Source organism: Myodes glareolus, chromosome 7 (assembly GCF_982192425.1).
Source record: "Myodes glareolus chromosome 7, mMyoGla1.1, whole genome shotgun sequence".
Taxonomy (NCBI): domain Eukaryota; kingdom Metazoa; phylum Chordata; class Mammalia; order Rodentia; family Cricetidae; genus Myodes; species Myodes glareolus.
The window spans coordinates 92,902,837-92,924,669 of record NC_142032.1 but is presented as its reverse complement, the minus strand read 5'-3'; the positions used below and the strand labels follow the sequence as shown (position 1 = coordinate 92,924,669).

At 49.1% G+C, this 21,833-nt stretch overlaps 1 protein-coding gene across 3 annotated transcripts in view; it reads right to left on the bottom strand.

Moving 5' to 3' along the window:
• The window catches only part of Galnt18 (polypeptide N-acetylgalactosaminyltransferase 18), a 305,496-nt gene that overhangs the window by 148,192 nt on the left and 135,471 nt on the right, over nt 1–21,833 (bottom strand). For 2 of the 3 annotated variants that reach the window (XM_085692904.2, XM_087908561.1), the window contains exon 2: nt 3,558–3,750. The exons of the other annotated variant lie outside the window; for it this stretch is intronic. In XM_085692904.2, coding sequence (XP_085549030.1) covers nt 3,558–3,750 — 193 coding nt within the window. The remainder of the gene's footprint in view (nt 1–3,557; nt 3,751–21,833) is intronic. 3 annotated transcript variants of the gene reach the window in all.

Genomic DNA, 21,833 nt, shown 5'->3' with positions numbered 1-21,833 from the left:
GCATGCAATTCAAGGAATCCACCTGTCTCCACCTTCCCAGCGCTAGGACTGGAAACATGCCATCACACCAGGCGTTCTGGCATGGGCACTGGGGATAGGACTCGGGTCCTCATGTACTTTACTGATTTAATCTCTCCCTAGCCCAAAGGTTTCTCAGTCTTGTAAGGGTTCAGCGTTTTCCCATATATAATGGAGCGGTAGCAACTGCTGGAATGTGGCTTGAAGATCAAGTCCAACAGCAAGCTGCAAGAGCATATGCACAGCCCTGGCACACAGCACAGGTGCTATCTGCCAGCCTAAGCGCATCATCACCAGTAATGCCATCTAGGTGTCTACTCTCACATCCCAGCTCCCACTGTAATGCCCTCCCACCCTAGGACCATTACATGCTCCCCAGGGTCCTAGTGCCTGACTCCTTCAATGCTACTATCCTGTTCCATTCTCTCCCCTGATATTGGCACAGGCTCTCTCTCTCTCTCTCTGGCTCTGGAGTTGGGCTCAAATGTGGATCTGTCATGGGCTCTCGTTCATGGTTGTAGAAAATAGACTTATCCTGTAAAGACCAACTCTTGATGCCCTGGCCCCAGTGCCTAACACACTTGCCAATCCAAGAGCCAGTGTACCTTAGTCCCTGGGAGGGAGGGGCATAGACCTCACGGACACTGGAGAGAAAGGACTCAGGAGTGTCTGAAGGTCTGCAAGCAAGAGACAGAAAGCAGCCATTGCCCAGGGCTCTGCCCTGAGCTACCCTGGAGGCAGGCCGTAGCATTGGTTGCCATGGAAACTGACAGATTTGATACTGGAAGCCTATTACTCATATCCACACACCTTAGGGTAGGCACTTGCCCTTGGATTCCTCCGTGGCCACTGTTTGGAATGATGACCACGGTGTGAGGAAAGAGCATATTGAGTCTGTCATCGCAACACAAGGGAACCGAGGGCAGGAATGTATCACCACCTGATCTGCTGTCACTGGGGTAGCAAATCCACCTTCCCTCACGGTTCCTGAGTGGCCATTGCCTCAGCTCCGCATGGTGCTCCTGCCCAGCTGCTCCCATACCCATGTTTTCAGTGGCGTCCCCAGCGTCACCACCCTCCTCACTCCCCCAGGGACAGAGGGTCCCCTGATCTCTCCTCAGCTGCACTTTCTCAACATGTTGCTGTTTGTCTTAAGTCCACTCAGACACACAGACAGCCAATGTGCTGTTCGGTGACTTCTGATACATGTGTGTAACACTGGCTTGCTCTTTTCTAATTTTGCCCCTGGTTATGTTGGGGTTCAGTGGCAAAAACAAAGGGTTTAGACATTAGAGACAGGATAAGGCCCATATTGAAAACTTCACATTGGCACCTAGTTCAGTGCCCATAAGGGACAGAGTGACATTCAGCTAAGCAGGAAGGAGGTGTCTTCCCTTCAATCCTGAGGCACTGTCTCTTTCCAACTCCGAAGGGAACAAGGAAGTCACTGCCCCAACCTCAAGCCTCTCATGGGTAGTCTTTGGTAATATGCTGTCTGCTTTGGTTGCCCACTGGGCAGCTATGTTCCTCAAGAGTCTGATGTAGTTTAACCTCACCCAACGTCATCTAAGAGAAAGCCTCTCTTGACAGATGAGGTAGAAAAAGCCGTTGTCTCTTCTGTCTCTCTTTCCTTCCCTCCAGGAGAGGTGGAACAGGGAGGTTCCCTCTAAAAATCACCTTCCAGGCCACGTCTCGACCACAGAGACCACTGAAGTCAAGGCATCCATGGGTATAAAAGTTAGGCCCCCATCCTATTGGAAGCCACCAGAATGGTTATCTCCCAAGGGTACCAGCAAGTTCTGCAGAAATCCACCTTGTCTGGACTCCCACCCAGTGTGCTCCAGGAGTCTGGCCTGCCTTGTGCTTTGCTGGTGTCTGGTAAAAACTCCATGTTCAAGAACACTCATTCAATGAAAAAATCCATGAAACTCAGGGACCAACTGAATGAACTCTTCACTGTGACAGTGCTTTGTTCTGAGCACAGGCAGATGATGAGGGTTGGATCACATCTTTTAGCACCTAGAGACCAGCCAGAGGCCATGCAAAGGAGAGGCAGGAGCAGAGGCATACCCCATGGGAAGCCTCTCTGGGGGCAGGTACTGTAGCAATGCAGCACCCAAGCCTTGATAATGGGTTGCTGTTTTCCAAAATAGAGACGCAGACCTGGCCCTCTCTGAAACTGGCCAGTCAACACTTAGTGCTGTGGAAGGCAGTCCCTCAGCCCCATGACAGTGACACAAACTGCCACCTCACAGCGGTATAGACAAAGGTTACCTGACCGGATTCTGTTGCCAGACTGCCTGACTTCCCACCCCAGCTCTGATTCTAAAGACACCGGGCAGTTCAGGGAGTCTTTCCACGCTTCCGTTCCCTCCTCTCTGCTAGGGAGACTCGGTAACCAAGTGTATGCCGGTTTGTGCACACACAGACACAAAACTTATAAAACATTTTTAAACACACACACGCACATACGCATGTATGTATGCACACACACACATTTGCACGCACATACACACACGCACACACATGCACGCATGCATTCGCGCACACACACACTTTTCTCCCCCTTTGTAGCTCCCCAGTTCTTAAATGACTACAGTGCAGCCACCTTCTCCTCAGGCCAGGGACAGCCACACTCCACCATAGGAGTGCTCAATAAGTGCTCAGTGAATGTTGATGGAGCTGAGTTGAACTCTCTCTAAGACAGTGGTTTTCAACCTTCCGAATGCTGTGACCTTTGAATACAGTTCCTCCCGTTGTGGTAACACCCCCAACCGTAAAATTATTTCTGTTGCTACTTCATTACTGTAATTTTGCTACTGTTATGAATTATAATGTGAATCTGTGTTTTCCAATGGTCTTAGGTGACCCCTGTGAAAAGGTCATTTGAACCCCAAAGGAGTCACAACCCACAGATTGAGAACCACTGCTCTAAAAAGTCATACCTGCTAAGCTCAGCTACATGGTCTTCTCTGAAAACCCCAAAGAGAAACGTACTATGGTTTTCAGCTTTAAGGAACATTTTAAAATGAGGAGGAAAGGGGCAATGGAGATATGGGGGAGCTCACAAAAGTTAATGAGATTTTCTCACTATGGTACGTGCCCAAATTTTAATAATTATGAATAATAAAGATTCTAGCTGAACCTTAAAGAAATATCCTTGTGTAACAAAAAGACAGACTTCTCTGTCAGATGTAATGACTTGTTCACCTTGGAAGACAGATATATTTTTTAAAAAAACTAATTTAAGGAAAAAAGTTCTAGTTAATTGGTTTAAAATGACATATTAGTGGGGCTACTAGATAATTCTGGTGCCTATTAGGGATAATTTGTGTTATTAATCCCCAAAATCTCTAATAGAAGGAAGCTGTTCCCCTACTCAGCAGAGGGGAAACTGAGACTGAGAAGGTAGGCCTTGGCTGAGATGGGAAAGAGACACAGGAGTCTGACCCTCCCCCTGGCCCTGGCCCTGTTCCAGCACTGTGAGGATCCACGGCCTCATAGCGAGGATAGCAAGAGCCTGGCCACTGACTGCTCACCCACTGGGTCTGAGGTCTGGCAGGGGCCGGTCGAGGGGCAGCCGATCACTGAGGTAGGCGTTGTAGCCGTAGTACTGGAACTGCTTCAGGGCCACACGCCGGCCTTCGGGGCTGAGCTCCTGACCCCAGTGTGCAAACAGGGAGGAGTCCGTGAAGGGCTCAGCCTCTGCCTCTTCAGGCTTGGCAGGAGCCTCTGGAGAAAGAAGGGACAAGGAGACAGTGGGTCAGAGTGTAACCCTGCATATGCCGACACCAAGCCCTTTCCCTTCCTTCCATGAGCCCTTCCTCAATGAGTGAGTAGAGACAGGGATTTTCACGGTCCTCAAAGATTCATTCACCCATGAATCTATCATGCCATCCACCCGATAACCATTGCCATCAGAGATACAGAAATATACCCAGCAGGGGATACCACGAAGTGGATGATTATGAATCTGACATGCTAACACAGAAACGCTGCATTTTCCAGTCTATTCCTCTGCCAAGAATATTGGCCCAGCCTCCTAGGTGGGCTTCTGCTTCTTCCCCAGCCTGCCCTTCTGTACCACCCCCTCCTAGAGTCCTGGACATGCACCACCTAGACAGGGACGTCCAGACCAAGGTAACAGCCACCTGCTACACACTCTTAGAACAGCTCGCTGGACTCCCAGGGATTATGGAGACATCCCCCTTCAGGTTCAAAAGCAGTTCAGGGTTTCCCAGCATCTCCCCAGGCACACAGAGGGAGTGTTTCTGGCTAGACCATGGGCTTTGGGTCTGCATGGTCAGAGATTCAGATTCTCTTCCACCATACATGAGCTGTGAGGCCACAGTGAGCACCAGCCTCCCTAAGCCCATGCCTCCCTTCTTTCCAAGTGGAGATCACAGATCTGAGACCCGTGAGGTCTGCAGATGACTACGCATGAAGCACTTAGGTGAGTGTGTGTCTCCCAGTGAACACATAATCCATGGGAACCAGGAGTAGCAACGGGAGTGGGTCTTTTAATCCTTCTTTGATGCCCAGTAACAGGCCTAGCACAGATTTTAGGCCCAAACTTAAACTAGTGTCCTGGGACAGACAATCAGGAAAACCACTTCAAAGAGTGACAGTACACAGACATCTAGCCCCGTGGACATGGTGCCCTCTATGCCATGAACACACAAGGTGGAGCCCAGGGCCTGGAACCAGACAGAGATCTGAGGAGGCAGTAGTAAGCCAGAACCAGGAGAGGCAGCTATAGGGCATCGGATGGGTCCCCTCGACTTTCTGTGTAGAGCTAGTACGGAGATGTATTCATGAGGTCCACAATAGCCCAGGATGGACTATAACAAAGGTGTGTTTATTTGGAGATAAAGCACAGGAAGGGTAGAGATTCACAGTCCTCTGTGGGCGCTGGGAGCAGGGAACCAAATCCAGTAGAAAAAGGGACCTTTCATCTGTACTTACAGTACCTCAGAGCATGCCCCAAATGAGTCAGTATCTAAAAGGCTATTGCTGAAGCCGTTCCAACAACACTAGTAGGTACACAGCATAGCTGAAGACACAGACTGGAGTCAAGGCCAGGGTCCTCATGTCTTCAAGATCTGGGCACCCGGTGCTCCAGATGGCCACCGACTCTTGAGTCACTGTCTTAAGAGCTGCTCTGGGAAGAGTGACTTTGCCTGCTCACAGAGGGAAGCTTTAAGCTCCCAGCATCCCTGAACACACCAGAGGGCTTCAGAGGCAGGGAATCTGGCATGGCTAGAAGTGCTTGGCAGTTCAGAAAGCAGACCCAAGCGAGGTGATGTAGAGATGATATATATGGGTGAGAAGAGATGGATGCAGGAATAACGGGACTCTTAGTCGCCCACCAAACTCCCAGAGGAGCATGCATGAGAACTTCTCCTTTGGAGGCTCTGACCACCCACTGGGTTGGAGGTGTAACTCATTAACATTAGCCAAGCCTGAGCCATGGCCTTTTCCTAAACATGCCTACACAGCCCATCATCCTAACTGATCCTCTGCGGAGAGAGACACAGAGAGGACAAGGTATGTACCTGGGTTCACCCAGGAGGAAATAGAAGACCTGGGATGATTCCATCTGGGAGCCCTATCCCTCCCACTCTCCCCTTCACTCCCCCACTCCCCACAGTGGATCCCCCCACTGCATTTTATGGCTGTACATAGTAGGAGGCTGGGACCCACAAAACAAGGTGAGTCATATCATTACCAGGATCTATTGAGGAGCACAGTATGACCCACACATGCATTTCTAAGGGGTTTAAAGACGCAGGAAACAGCCCAGTTCCAGAATGCTCCATTCCAGACTGGGGTGCACCTGCACATTCTCCCCATGAGGCCTGCTTGCATGATCTTGAAGGTCCTCGTTATCTCTACAAAGATGGATGACCCATTTGCTCAAGTGGGGTGAGGGGGGGCAGTAAAATCTAAATCAGTGAGCCAACTGAATCATATAATATTTAAAAGAAATGGAGTTTTATTGCTCTCAAATGCCTAAATGGATATTACCAAGTAAAATGAGATCAGTTAATGAAAAAATTATGATTCACAATTAGGCCTGTGTTGCATGATAATGTATTACAAACAGATTGAAGGCAGAGGTTACAGCACTGTGTCCCTACCTTGTTACTTGGTATGGGTACAAATGATTGCCACCGTGAAACCAGCATGTTCTTAAAGATGAACTAGGGGACTGGGAGAGGGGGTCGTGGGGCAGTTGGTGAAGTGCTTGTCCTATGAGGCGCACTTGAATTTGATCCCCATGTCAAAAAAAGAGCCAGATGTGATGGCATGTGCTTGCAATCCCAGTGCTGGGGAGGCGGAGATAGGCAGACGCTTGCCGCTCACTGCCCAGGCCATGTCGTCTACCTGCTCAGTTCCAGACCACAATGTGGATGGTACCTGAGGAGTGATACCCGAGGTTGTCTCCTGGTCTGCACATACATGTACACCATGTGCATGCACAGACATGCACATACATACAATACACATACGGTGAGCTAAGGAAACTAGGAAAGCAATATTTGTCCCATTTTTATATTAAATATTAAGTTAGCATACAAATAATATGTTACGTGATGACATTTCATAAGTATACGTCAATCTACTTTGTTCTTATCCTCCCGCACCCCCAACGCCCTCCTCAAGTCACCCTTCCCCACCTCTGGCTGAACCCCTTTCCCCTCCAGACAAATCACTATTTTTTGTTACATATGCATTCCAGTACCCTCTTTCCGCTCAAGATCACTTCCTCCTCTCCCAGAGCCCTCTTACATCCTGCACATGCCCCCTGTATATAAATTTAAATCCAGGCCCCACATTTGAGAGGAACATGCCATATTTGTCTTTCGGAGCCTGGCTTATCTCACTTAACACAATGACCTCCAGCTCCAAAAACTTTCCTGAAATGTCATGATTTCATTATTCTTTACAGCTGCATAAATTCCAGCGTGTGTGTGTGCGTTTCTTTATGTTCACAGGTGTTCAATCTGTCAATTGAGTGAACAGGGCAGTAGCAGAAAATTCTGGGAGGAGTCAGAAGGCCACTGCTTGCCTGCACTTAAATCTCTGCCTCTCACAGTGTTGCAGTTATAAGCATGTAACCGTGTGTGACTTCTTGTGTGGGTTCTGGGGATTTGAACTCAGATCTTTATGCTTGCACAACAAGCATTCTTACCAATTGAGCCATCGCTTCAGCTCACAATATGTATTCAAACAGCTTTGTTCTATGCTAGGAAGATTTTGAATAATGAAATATAAAGATGAACCAGACATATTCTCCATGCTTGTGGTACAGCTGGCTTAGTGAAAGGGCAACACAGAAAATTTGACCAGTGTTCTGACGAATGGTACACAAAATGCCATCAGGTCCCTGGACAGCCAAGTCCCTGGAGGACATCAGGTCCCTAGAGGGCAAGTCCCTGCAGTAGAGGAACAGCTTCCAAGATGAGAAAGTGCTTGGGTTAGACCACAAAGAGAAAGTGAGATCACTTCAGGAAAGGGTCCAGAAGAGGAAGGAACAGTGAGAGCCAAGATGCCAAAGCAGGAGGAAGTGTGGTGTCGCACTGAGGGCCTGGGGACAGATGCTGTGCACAGGTTCACAACAGGAAAGCAGATAGTGAGGCACCTCTGATGCTAAGGAACTTGGGACAGAGCTCACTCACCCCCTCCTGACCACAATCCCATCTGCATTGTGGGCCAGGACCCACTCAGGAGAGATAAGTCTTGGAAAGGCCAGAGAAACTTCTAGAGGACTGCTACTCAGTGGGTCTGAGCTTGTGTGGACCAATTGCTAAGCTGTGGGCATACTTTCACGGGGTAGAAATGACTCTCAAGAATCCCCTCTGAGAACCTTCATCCGGCGATGGATGGTGATGCAGACGGAGACCCACATTGGAGCACCGGACTGAGCCCCCCAAGGTCCAAAGGAGGAACAGAAGGAGGAAGAACATGAAAAAGCAAATCAGAACGGCAAGGGGAGCGATCACCCACTGATACAAGGCGACTGATCTAATGAGAGTTCACCAAGGCCAGTTGACTGGGACTGAAGGAGCGCTTGATCCAACCAGATTCTCTGGAGGAGGCTGGATTCTCTGAATGTGGCTGGCCCGAAGTCTTTCTAAAAAGCCATTGACAATGACTCTGGGACTTGTTTCCTCTGCATATTCTGGATCTTTGGGGATCCAGTCTGATTAGATACTCACCTTCCTGGTCCTGGAGGGAGCGGGGAGGAACTTGAACTACCCACAGGGCAGGAAACCCTGACTGCTCTTAGGGATGGAGAGGGAAGAGGAGAGGGAGTGGGGGGAGTGGGAGGGTGTTGGGAGGAGGGGCAAAAATGGAAACTTTTATATTTTAATAAACTTTGAAAAAAAAAGAATCCCCTCTGAGTATCCCTCTTCTCCCCACAGCTTTGGGCTTTTTCTAAGAAGCCTTCAGACCTCTGGGCCAGACAGAAATCTGGGTACAGGCTTGGTCTAGCTGGGAGCCCCTGGGTCCTGCTCAAAGCCAAGCCAGTGCCTCTGTAGTGTGGTTAGAACCTGTGGCTTGCCAAATTCTTGACAAATGTGTATATTGTCAGCCTGTTTTCTGAGGCAGGATCTCACCGGAAAGCCCTGGGTGGCCTCACACTCTAGGACCTTCGGTCTCAGCCTCTCAAGTGCTGGGATTCTAGGTGTGTGCTGTCGCACACAAGAGAAAACATATTCTATCACTCCACTCCCACAAACCCTTCATACATAGGCCCCTGTAAACAGAATAATGAATTTCTGAGGTGCTTTCTCAGCTTGGCAGTTCATCCATGGTAATGCCCAGTCCTCACTGTGTATGGCTTGTTTTCCAGAAAGTTCTACCTCTGGTCATAGAGCACACACAGGAAATGCTATAACACTATTTCAGAGCTGCACCCACAGATCCTGACACCCACACACTAGAGTGGAGCCTTGCAAATCTATCCTAACTGTCTCCATGCTGGTTCTCTGAGGCAAGGGAAAAGTGGGGAAGGGAAGCAATTGCAAAACTCTGAGCCTCAGATAATCTGTCAAGCACCAGGAGCACAGGTGGATGCCCTGCTGTGCCTTTTGAATCTGGCTTTGCAGCTAGGCCCTGGCGGTGCTGAGAACCCAGGACAGAGAGACAAGGTTGGATCTCTGAGTGATGCATGCCTTGCAGGGCTGCCCAACCCTGACCCCCTCTGAATGCACCTTTCTCCAAGTCCACATCCCTTGAGAGCCTCACAGTGGGAAGACACTTGCCACCTCTTGCTATAGCTGCAAGAGAAGCAGCTTTCTGGAGAGCTTGCAGGAGAGCTTTGTAGCCCAGACCTCTTCTTCAGCAGAACCCAACGCCCATCTCTGCTGTCTGGATCCCGGCCCAGGGATCCCAGTGCAAAGCTGTTGCTGGAGACCAGAGTGGTTTGGAGTCAGACCACAGAGCTGAGGAGGTAGACAAGGCCACCACGTGGGATGTGGCTCACACCGCTGAGAGCTCACCAATTGTCTTCTAGACTATATGGCAGGCTTTCTGGGAGTACAGCTTTGCTTTGCAGTGCTTGGCTGGACTCCTGCAGGAAACAGTAGAACCTTCTTGCTCCTCTGATTTTTCCTCAGGTATTGGTGGCCCTCTCACTAGCGGAGCACACACTAAGACGGCTTTGAGAGCGAGTGAGGAGTGACCCAGCTTTGCCCAGGGGCCAAGTCCTCAGTTGTTGCTGTTTCTGTTTAACCCCAAGTCCTATTCAGAGTTGTGGTTGTTGGGGACTTGGTGACAAGACCTGGAGCCAGAAGCAACAGGTGGCCAAAATCCTGAGGACCTGATTTCTAGGCACCGGGGTCTTGTGTTAAAGTTTATCGGGAGGATACTGCTCCTGTCTCTTGGTCCTCCTCTCAAACATCTCTTGGACTCCTGTCTCCTCACTCTTGGACCTGTCATTCATGCCTCTGAACAAGACCCAAAGGTGTTTCAAGCCTGTTTCTTTTCCTTGTGAATTGGAGCCACATGCCCAGATGCTGTGGAGGATGATGCTGTGACCTTGGCTTTAAATCTGGGACTGGAGAGGTGGCTCAGTGCTTATAACACATTCTGATCTTCCAGAGGACCCAAGTTTGGTTCGCAGCATCTATGTTGGGTGACTCCCAAATGTCTCTAACTTCAGTTCCAGGGGATCAAGCTTCCTTTTTCCACCCCTCCCTGTCTTTAAAAACAACTTTCCTGAGATATAATTTGCATATCACGATGTTCACCCTGCTTAATGTCCAGTTCAATGATTTTTAAAGAAAACTCTTCTTCAACTCCTAAGACACCTCTGCGCATGCTTTATTTGGAATTAAAAAGCAAAGGGCTAATTGATTGTCTAGAAGTGAACAGTTGCCTCAGCAGCTTTCAGCAAAGCCCTGTGTGCCTGTCCCCTGCTGGGAACAATTCACCTTTTCCCCTAAAAACCTGGATGCTGGGCCTTTCAGGGAAACCTAGACAAGGTTTATAGTTCTTCCCATTATCACCCATGAGGACAAGCTTCATGGGCTACTCAAGAAGTGACAGGTGCAGTCAGTGTCCGGACCCTTCCTTCAACACAGGTCCACTGTGCAGCACCCCTACCCCAAAGCCCCAACCTGGGACATGGTCTCTGCTTCCTCCTGCTAACATCCAGCCTCAGGTCTAAATCCCAGCCTTGTCCTGGGCCCAGATGAAGCAAGGCCCTGAGCCCTGTGGCTGTAAGGTCCCACATTTACTAACGTCCTAGAATTCTGGATATGGGCATGTGATGGTGTTTCACTGATCTAAGACCAATGTGTGGACAGGCTTGTTGCTCCTAGGGGCTCAGAGAAAATCTGCTAGGCTGCCAGGTTCCTAGCGCATGACCCTCATTCCATTTTTACAGCAGCAGGCCTTCCTTCTCACAACACACTGGCCTCCTCTGCTTTCTGCCTCCCCACTCCCTCAGAACCTTCTAGTCGCTCAGGAATGCCATCTGCTCGGGATGCTTCCAAGTTTAAGGTCAGCTGGATTAAGCATTTTACTTTCATCTGACTTCCCCTTTTCATGGAGGCTGGAAAGTCCATAGATTTCAGCAGTGCACACAGGCAGATTTCTGGGTGGCCACCATCCTGTTGACACAGTCAGAACTCAGTTGCTTGGCCCTACTTCCCTCCACTCTTGAGAAGAGGATCGAAGACTCTTTCCCAGGACTGCAATGAGGCAAAGAAACCTAGCGGATACTTGTTGTGTCTACTGCTCACTCAACCCCAGCATCCACATTGACTGCCCAGTGCAGTTGGCCAGGAGTTGGGCAGAGCTGCTGTCAATCAGAGCAAGGTAGAGGAACCAGGGCTTGCATCCTGGGAGGACACCAAGATGTGAGTGTACAGCCCCAGACAAGTACACTAGATGTTAGAGGGTTTCCAGGCCTTAGCTGGGGTCCTGGGTAGAAGGCTGAGTGGGTTTATGTGTCATGAAAGCTATTGGATGGCAAGCTCACTCCAGGGATGGGACAACGACTTTTTCCTGACTGTACTGACTCCTGACTGAGTCCTCCCAGCCCTACACTGAGGGATTCTGAGTACAGGTGTGGCTGAGCTCACAGTCAAGATGTCTAGTTCAGGCAGGGGCAGTCAACACTTGGAGTGTGCACAGTCACAGACAAGGAAACAGAGTGCGCCAGAAATTGTGCACAATAAAGCTGCTGGGAAAATGCTTGAATTTACCCTCCAAGCCGACAAAATAAAAAGTACATGTTAAAAAAAAAACAAAAAAAAAAAAACAAAAAAAACCCCAACAAAACCTCATTTTAGGGAGTGGCGAATGAATGTATCTTAGGAACTTGGATTTATGAGTGCCATTACTTACTTCTTTAAAACCACCCTTTACTCCTAGAATTCTGCTGGCGAGATATAATGAACTCTGAAGCACACACCATCATTCTCCTTCCTTGAGAGCTGACAGCCAGGAGCCGAACACCCAGACTCCTAAATATACACCTCATGTTCCCACATAAAGCACCCAGTGTCCGCACATCAATTTCCGGGGATGAATTTGTTGGATCCACCCTGCCAGCCTTTGAGGGCCACACTTCTCCTGATGGGGATTCACAGATCCATCTGTGGGAGAAAGATACAGACCCCACGGCTGACCCTCTCTCCACACAATTCTCTCTGAAGTACTGGGGCATGCTGCAACAGGAAGCCTGCACCCCAGGTACCCAGTCCCAGAGTCTCCTATTCAGGAGCGCTATGCATGTATGAAAACATGTATTCCATGTATTACAGATAATACTGAGGTTGTGGGCCCAGGGTCTCACTACGAACATCATGCGGTGACACAGAAGGGGTAAGGAACGCTAGTGGGAACCATAGGCCTGCTCTCTAGCCCTGAATCTCAGCCCCACACTGGGCAGGGAAGACAGGCCATCCCCTTCTCTAGGCTTGTTTTCTCATTTATAAACACAAGGTTATAACAAATATTCTCCATATCCTAACATGTCACTGGCTCTAGCTCACACAGACACTTGGACTTCTAGCTCAGTTCCTTGTGCCTAGAGAGGTTAAGGGACTTAGCTGAGCCACACAGTGGAAAGCAGAACTGGGAAAGCTCACCAAGCTGCTGGACGCCTCGTTCCTTGGTGTGTGCCATGAAGGCCCTACAAAACAGCTGTGGCTTCTGATAAATGAGTGAGTATTTCCAATATGTCTGAGACAGCCAGAAAAGAGCCTATACCAAGTGCAATCTGGCAAATTCCTTTCTGCCTCCAGAGCTCCCCAACAGGGCAGATGCCTGTGGCCAGATCTTAAAACTGCTGGCAGTAAGGTGGGCTTTACCATGCGTTTGGGAAGGGGCTGAGGATCACTACCAAGGCACCAGTACTACTTTGCACCATGTTGCACTTGCTGGCTGTACACATGTATGCAAATGTGTACATATACCTATGCTCACACTTGCATATGCACATACACACTCTGTAGTTCCATGCACACACGGGCCTTAACCTGAACATGTGCACACATTCATGCAAACACACATTTCCACATGTACACACTCATATTCATGTTCACATACACTTGTGTGTGGACATGCTTTTATAAGTATACTCATGTGTAGTGCCACACAATATATATGAATATACATGCATATATATTCTTACACATGAATGTGCATACTAGCATACATGTATACACAGACACACCGTTACAGCCTGCAGTAGTTCTCAAAGGCTTGACTCAAAAGCAGATTCTCCTGTTCCAAGTGCCCACTCAACACATGCAGCAAGATCACCAAAAGCCAGCTACTGCAATGAGCAGACAAGAACACTGTAAGTTTAAAAAAATTCAACTTAAGCTGAAATATTTTGGGGCTGTATTCTAGCTAAACAGTCCACATCTGAACCTCAATGTGCCGTTTGGTCTGAGTCACAGCCTGGTGAATCTGGGGTTCACTCATATGTGCCTGGGTACCCAGCCAGGGCAGTTCAGGGATGAGCTGGCCATGACTCCCAATAGCTTCTATCCATTGGACATCAATTATGACATTTCTCAGTCATAAATCTCCCAGCCCAGCAGCCATGGCTGAACAGAAGCACGGAAAAGCAGATTTGTCTGCGACAGGCTTTGAAGCCACGTCAAAGCAGCCATCAAAGGAAGCAGGCCATTTTCAAACAAAATCCATTTCCCAAGCATGATAGCAAAAAAAAATATTTATCACATGAAAGATGTGAAACCTGTATGATGTCTTGATGCTGTGTTAGTCATGCAACGTGTACCCCCTGGAACGTCTGCAAAACCTGCCATGCCTGTGATTTTGAAGGGGGTGGGGGTGTGTGAGTCCTTTTCCTCTAGCAAATCCTTAATTTCCCAACCTAGCCATGCTGCCTGGGCACCAGAGGCTGAGGAAGGAAGCAGACGCAGCCTACGGTCAGACAGGCTCAGCCAAGGGCTGCACAAAGGATCTGTGCGAGTCTGGGACACAGGGAACGGGCCCTGTGCTTAACTGCTTCATCAGCAGCGGACTCTGAAGGGCATCTGTGCTGATACATGTGCACAGGGTCAGACAAGGCTGCGGCACCGGGTCTCAGGATTATCCACAGTCTACGCTTTCTTCCACTATTAAGACTGTGCTCTACAAATGTTCCCTCTCTCTCTCCCTCCCTTCCTCCCCCTCTCTTTGTGTGTTGTGTGTGTGTGTGTTGTGTGTGTGTGTGTGTGTGCTTGCGTGTATCAGATGTCACTCTTAAGGTGGCTGCCACCCACTGTGTTTTTTAGACACAAACTCTTACTGACCTGGGACTCACCAAGTGGGCGAGGTTGGCTAGCCAGTGATCGTCCTATCTCTGACCCTCTGGTGATGGGATGACAAACAAACTACCATGTTCAACACTTCACCGTAAGTTCTAGGGCTCAAACAATGGTCCTCAAGCTCTCAGGGTAAGAGGTTTACCAACTGAGCCATCACCCCAACCCTTCGAGTGTATTTCCAAAGTGCACCATTAAGCACACCTAACACACACACTAAACCATCAGAAGGCAAACTGCTCACCTGTGAGAGCTAAGGTCTCCCAGACTCAGAGCTAATGGCAAGTTCTCTGCTCAGAGAGCCTGAAGATCTCACGTTCCCCTTCCACACTCTTCTTCAAGGTTGGGGTTGGGCCAGAGAGGGTGCTCTGATACACAGCCTTAACAACTGCTCTGTGGGTAGGAGACATGGACTCAGGTTTCTTGTCCTTTCACCTGAGTGGTGGCTCAGACAGTGGTAGAACTTGGCACACTGGTGAAGACACTCTAGCTTGGGGTACATTTTCTGTGTACCCTTAGGAAAAAATAAGATTCCATGCGTTTAGGATTATAATAGCATGAGGCCCACTTCCCTAATTCAGAACTGGCAAGGCTTAACTCTGTAGAGTCAGCGTGGCCCAGAAGTGAAAGACGAGACCTCAGAGATGCTCTGTCTGGCTCTGGAATGTATCTTTACCCCTCACCATTTGTCTAACCTGCCATAAACCTCTAAACCTCTCCATGTTTCAATTTCTAAACGTGGGAAACTTGGAGTGGTTGTAGAACCGCTTCCTGTGGGGTTCCTACAGGGAGTGTGCAATTTAGCAACAGAGCCTTCAAATTCTCCATGGGCATACATTAATCGTTAAGTTTTGTAACTGTTCCTGGTAAAATGTGCTGGGAATTGAGGATAGGACGATGAATGAAAGTGTGGGGCTTCTTGGGATGACTGCTTGTCATCTAATATTCTCCACAGCATTTGCCATAGAGTAATTTAGAACCGTAGGCAGCTCCCCCATCCTTCCAGTAGATTGTGTGAATCCAGAACCTGCCAATGCCCTGGAATAAGTATCCTAATGAGGCATTTGCAAGGTCTGCCCCTAATCCTGGCCCCTATCCCTCTAGGGGAATAATGAGAAGTCAGGAAAGCCTAGGGCATGAGCATCCCAGCTCCTTGGACTGGGGTCCACTATATCCAGACTGACAATGGAAGCAGGAGAGTTGGGTTGGTGAAAAGATCTTCCTGCCAACTGGTCTGTCAAATATGCATCCTAGAGCTATTATTCAAGTTAGGATCTTAAATGTCCCCCAGAAGCCTATGAGTTAAAGGGCTAGCCCACAGGGTGTCCCACTGAGTGGTGCTGAGGACATTCAGATGATGACGTCTGGTGGGAAAGGCTGAGGTCTCTGAGGATTGTCCTCAGTGGTTCCTGTGGGGCCTCCGCCCCTTTCCTCATGCTCTCCTTTGCTTCCTAGCCACAAGATGAGTCTCTCTGCTCTGACATGCACGTCCACTATCACTGTGTTGTTGTCTGAGGCCCAAAGCAATAGTGCCAGCATTGGGGTCTCCAACACTATCAGATAGAACAAACCTTCTCTCTTTGTAACTGGATTTTCTCAGGTATTTTTAACAGCAGTGATAAGCTGACTAACACACCCCTGTGGCTCTATGGTTCTGCAGGAAAGTAGATACGTTCCTCAAAGACTGCGTTATGCTCCTCTAGGCTGCCCAGGATTCATGGCATGTCAGTAACCATAGACCGGCTTGAACTGGCTTGAACGGGCCTGAACCAGCCGGAGCCAGTCTGGACCAGTTGGAACCGGTTGGTTGGGACTGGCCAGAACCGGCTCAGACCAGCTGGAACCGGCTGGAACCAGTCTGAGCCAGCTTGAACCGGTTGAGACCGGTGGGAGCCAGTCTAGAACGGTCTGAACCAGCTTAAACCCGTCTGAGCCGGTTTGAACTGGCCCAGACTGGCTGGAACCGGTCGAGACCGGTCTGGATCAGCTGGAACCGGTTTGAACCGGTCGCGACCAGTCGAACCCAGTCTAGACCAGTTTGAACCAGCCGGAACCAGTTTGAGCCGGCTTGAACCAGTTGGATCTGGTCTGGACCGGTCAGAACTGGTATGAACCGGTTTGAACCTGCTGGAACCGGTATGAACCGATTGGAACCACTCTTGGCCAGTCGGACCTGGCTTGGGCCAGGTTGAACTGGCCGGAGCCGGTTTGGACCAGTTGGAACCAGCTTGAACCGACCTGAACCCGTTTGAGCCAGCTTGAACCTGCTTGAACTGGCCTGGACCAGTCGGAACCTGCTTGAACTGGTCGGAACAGGTTTAGACCAGCTTGAACCGGTCAGAACTGGTTTGAACCGCCTTGAACCGGCTTGGACCAGTCGAACTGGTTTGAATTGGATCTCCTGGAGCTGGAGTTACAGACGGTTGTAACCTGTGTGACGTGGGTGCTGGGAACCCACACAGGTCCTCTACAGGAACAGCAAGTGCTCTAAACGTTTGACTCACCTGCCTTCCCCTTAATGTATTATTATTATTATTTTGGGTTTTGTTTGAGACAGGATTTCTCAGTGTAGCCCTAGCTGTCCTGGAACTCACTCTGTAGACCAGGTTGGCCTTGAACTCACAAAGGTTCACCTGCCTCTCTCTTCTGAGTGCTGGGATTAAAGGTATGTGCCCCCACTGCCTGGCTAAATGTATTTTTTTTTGAGGCAGCTTCTTGCTATGTGTCTCATGCTGGCTGAAACTTGAGGTACCCTTCCTGCCTTGGTGCCCCTGCACTAGAGCAGGGATGACAGGCATGCACCCCGAGCTGGAGTGTAACTTCTAGCTTTCACACGGAAGTGAGAAGTGCATCCTGGAGGAGGCAGATGCCCAGTTGCAGTAAACCAGGCATGTATCCAGCCTTACAGAAGGACTTCTGGGAAAACCAGCATCCCAGAATGTCACTGCTTCACCCTGAAGTCAGTCCTGCCCATGGTTGTGACGAAGGCCATTTAGACTTCTCTGTTCCTCAAGCTGTAGATGAGGGGATTGAGGGTGGGTGTGATGAGGCTGTAGAAGAGGGACATCATGTTGTCTTGTTGTGGGCTGTGGTAGCTGCCCAGACAAGGGACAGAACTGTAGGACAGCATGTAGGACCAGGGTGCATGCCACCCAGGGCCTGCCTTCTCCTGAGTCCTCCCTGCATTTCTTGGCAAGCTTCTTCTCAGCACAGTGGGCTTGGAGGTCTCCCAAATGCATCAGTACCATACCCAGAACTAAGAGGCTCAGGGATCCCCTCCCACACCTGTAAACGGAGACCGTGCTTTTGTTTCCCTCCTGCCCAGACCCAAATAATCACACAGAAGCTATATTAATTACAACACTGTTTGACCAATAGCTTAGGCATATTCCTTGCTAGCTCTTACATCTTAAATTAACCCATTTCTACTAATTTGTATATCACCATGAAGCCATGACCTAATGATAAGATTCCCGTGTCTGTTTCCTTTGGCAGCTATATGGCATCTCTTTGGCTCCGCCTTCTCTCTCTTTGTGTCTGTCTGTCTGTCTCTCTCTCTCTCTCTTTTCGGATTTCCTGACTGGTTTTATTCTGTCTTGCCATAGGCTGAAGCAGTTGCTTTATTAACCAATGGACCAATGGTAATAAAACATATTCACAGCATGCAGAGGGAAATCCCACATCACACACCTGTCTCCAGATTGGCCTCTTGGCCATAACTTACAGTGAAGAAGTTTATTTCCTGTACTGCACTCACAACACACACACACACACACACACACACACACACACACACACACACTCACTCCTCTATATGGAAAACAACAGTTTGCAAAACAATCTTTAGTTTTACTATGTGTTAATCTTCATCATCAGTTTGACTAGATTTAGAAAGACACACCTCTCTGGGTGTGTTCAAGAGGACATTTCCAGAGAGGTTTAACTGAGGAGGTGTAGGTGTATGGACTTGATACAATCTAGAATCACCCTTGGAAGAGAGTCTTAATGAGGGCTGTCTATACCCTCATTGGCCTGTGAACATCTTTGGCAGACTGTCTTGATTACAGTAATTGTCATGGGAAGACCCAGCCTACTATGGTGGCACTATTCCCTCCCTGACTTTGGGTCCTGGACTGTGAGTGCGGAAAGTGAGCTGAGCAGTGAGCATGCACACATTCACCCTCTCTGGCCCGAGCTGTGAATGTGATGTGACTAGCTATTTGAAATTCCTCCACCCCGACGCCCCTGTTTTGACGAGCTATAACTGGAATTGGAGCTAAAGCAAATCCTTTCTCTCCTAGGTGGATTTTTTGTCAGGGTGTTTTATACAGCAACAGCAACAACAGACGGAATAGATTTCTCTGAATGAGAGCAGCAGCATCCCATGGGCTGGGGCCCCAGGATGAATGAAAAGCAAAAAGCAAGCCCAGCACCAGTGTCCACCAGAGATCGATCAGATCATCAAACTGTAGACAGAACAAGCCCGTCTTCCTTTAAGTTACCTTTGTCATGTAGTTTGTCACAGCGGCAGGAAAGTAGCAGGTACACTATATATGAAAGATCTGAGACCTCCTATTTTGCTCTGGACTATTCTATTAAGAAAGAGGAAAGCTGATTTGCACTAGTAAACTGATTTCATAACCCGTTGATAGGCAGTGACCGAATTTTGAAAATCACCAATCTAGATCAGACTAAATGTTAAATCCCCGCTCTCCTTTCATATTACTTGAAATTTAACAAATAAATATCACTACTGTAAACACCAGCAATGGCCATTTGGGATGATGCTATTTCAAAAGGCACATGACCTCTAACTGTCCCAGGATGTTGATGTGGCACCCTACAGGAGAAAGAAGGATCTGCCACACATCCAATCAATACATCTAGGATAGTGATTTTTTCTTAGTAATATAGCCCAGGCTGCCAATAAACTTGGAATCCTCCTGTCTTAGCCTCCTGCATTTTGCTGGGATCACTGGTAAATGCCATCGTGCTCTGTCCAGTGCAATAGGTGACCCCTGAGAGAGGTTAGGGGTCATTCTTTATAAGGACATTCACAGATCCATTGGAGATCCACCATAAGGACCTATTCGCTGATTCATGGGAGATCCACCACAAAGACATTTACAGATCAGTGGGAGATCCACTGTAAAGACATTCACAGATCTGTGGAAGATCCACTATAAGGACACTCCCACAGATCCATGGGAGACTGGACTGGTAGGTCTTACAAGAGATTTCTAGAAGACTCAGGATGGAAACTGTCTTGCCTCCTGGGTGTCAGAGCCCTGCTTAATAGCTACATTGTGCCTTTGGCTATAAAACATGAGAAACACATTTATTATTTCTGAGCACAGGCAATACCAATACATTTACAGAACAGCATTTCCTTAAAGGGTCCAGGAGGCAGGATATAGGTAGGCACCCCTGTGTTCCTGCCAGCCATGTATGCTGTGTGGTCCCGGGATAGAGAGAGGGCAGTGTTGGACCTCAATGGCATGCAGACAACCGTCTCAATAATCAGGGGTTGCAGCCCTGTCACAGCCTCAGCTTGTACCCAACTCGGACCACTCAGCACCCCAGGAGCAGATCTCTTACTACACTGACTTCTGCCTGGAGCTGTCAAACCTGGTCCTCCACAGCCCTTTCATATCCAGAGGCAATGTGACTGAGGCTCATCTCCTAGCTTCCGCCAACTGTCACTGTGCACAACAGAAACCATTATACTAAGGTGACAGCCCCTCAGAGACACAGTGAAGGAAATCACCCTGTGGGTAGAGCAAGCCCAAGGTCCAGCCAGAACACACAAACACATGCACACTTACACCCGTGCAAGCAGGACACAGACAGATTACTATTCCTGAGCTAGAGCCAATTCAGTTAAGATTTCCCGCCTTTGATTTACTTATCTCCCCAGGTGACTCTAACATACAGCCATGGTGTAGGACCACTGGGCTGAAGGCAGTGGTTTCTGACTCCAGTCTGAGAACCCATCTCACAAATGCATTAAAAATGTGGACTACCCCAGATGTTCCTCCCATCCCTGAAGGATGATTCTCACCCCAGCATGAGAGCGGCTCCGGCCTGATCTGCAGGACTCAGGGTTCACTGTCAACACCTCAGTCCCAACAGTCACAGTCATGCCACCTCGGTGCCGCATCACCCGATCTGATATCACCACCCTTAGGTATCAGAAATCTATTCTAGAAAGGCATGCTACCTTCTGTCAGACAGAGTAAGATGCTGTCATTCCCTTCCTTCCAGGGGCCTTTGGAAATTTAATAACTTGTGACTGCGAGGTCTATTTTCTTCACCTGAGCATCATGGCATTTCATCTCCCTCCTGGAGTTTCCAAGCTGCCTCTCCCCTGCCTTCTATCTAAGAGGGTTTTCAGACATCCTTGTATATGAAAGAGAAGGCTGTGCCATTGCTGGGCTATCCTGGTCCCCAGATCCCAGATGCTCAGTGCTGACCCTCCTCTTCCCTGCCCTTCACACTCTTACAAACGGCCAACTCTTGAGAAGCCCCGTTCTTTCTCTCAAATGTTTCTGTGGGGTGTTCTACAGAACACACTCTGAGGAACAGAGGAAAAGCCTGCTCTGCCCAGCTGCAAGGCTGCAGGAAGGCTTCTGGGGAAGGAAATCCTGATCAGTTGAAGGACTGTGGGTCTCAGAGGTTCTTCACGGAGCTCTGCTCTCTTGAGTTACCATAGGGAAGAGTCTTAGGAAGGGGGAAGGGATTTTGAAATCAAGGTTCCAGAAGTGCCCAGGCATCCCACTAAGCAACTAGCAGCCTGTCACCATAGAACATGACATATCCTTTAGGTGTGGGGCTGGAGGGAGGTGACATAGAAGGAGGGACAGAGAGACAAGTTCAACTGTCTCCCAGACTCCAGAACCCTCACCTTCAGGATAGACGGGCCGATGGCTGTGCTGATAGAGAAGCAATTGTTGCTGCCTGACTATCTGCGAGGTCAGCAAACCCGGCTTCTTTCAGCCACATGGCACTGAGAAGCTAAGTCTGGGGAGATTATTTTGGGGATGGCTGTAGCCAAGAAAAGCTGTCTGAGTTGCTATAAACACAAAAGAACCAAGGCTGCTTTATTGCCTTTGTGAGGGTTTCAGATGCTGCAAGGCTAATGAAGGCCCTGCGCTGCACTGTCCCAGACTCTGAAGAGACTTCAGAAGGAGAAGATGAAAGGTGGGGTGCAGCCCTGACAACCTGGCCCTCATTAAAAGTGACTCCGATGCTTCCTGGCAGCAGGCAAGCTTCAGTGTGCACAGTTCCAGGCCAGTGCCTTCTCAGAGGCTCAGGTTGCTCCTAGGGAGCACAGAGAAGGGCCTAGGAGACAGGGCCCCACTGATGAATGACATCTCCTCCTAGGCCAGCAAAGCGGACACCTCAGCTAGCCAGCCACACCAGCTCCTCAGAGCCCTGGACCCTCCTCAGAGCCCTGAATCCACCCGACATCAGCCAATTACCAGAGTCTACTTTGTGTGAGGGCCCTGGAAGATAGAT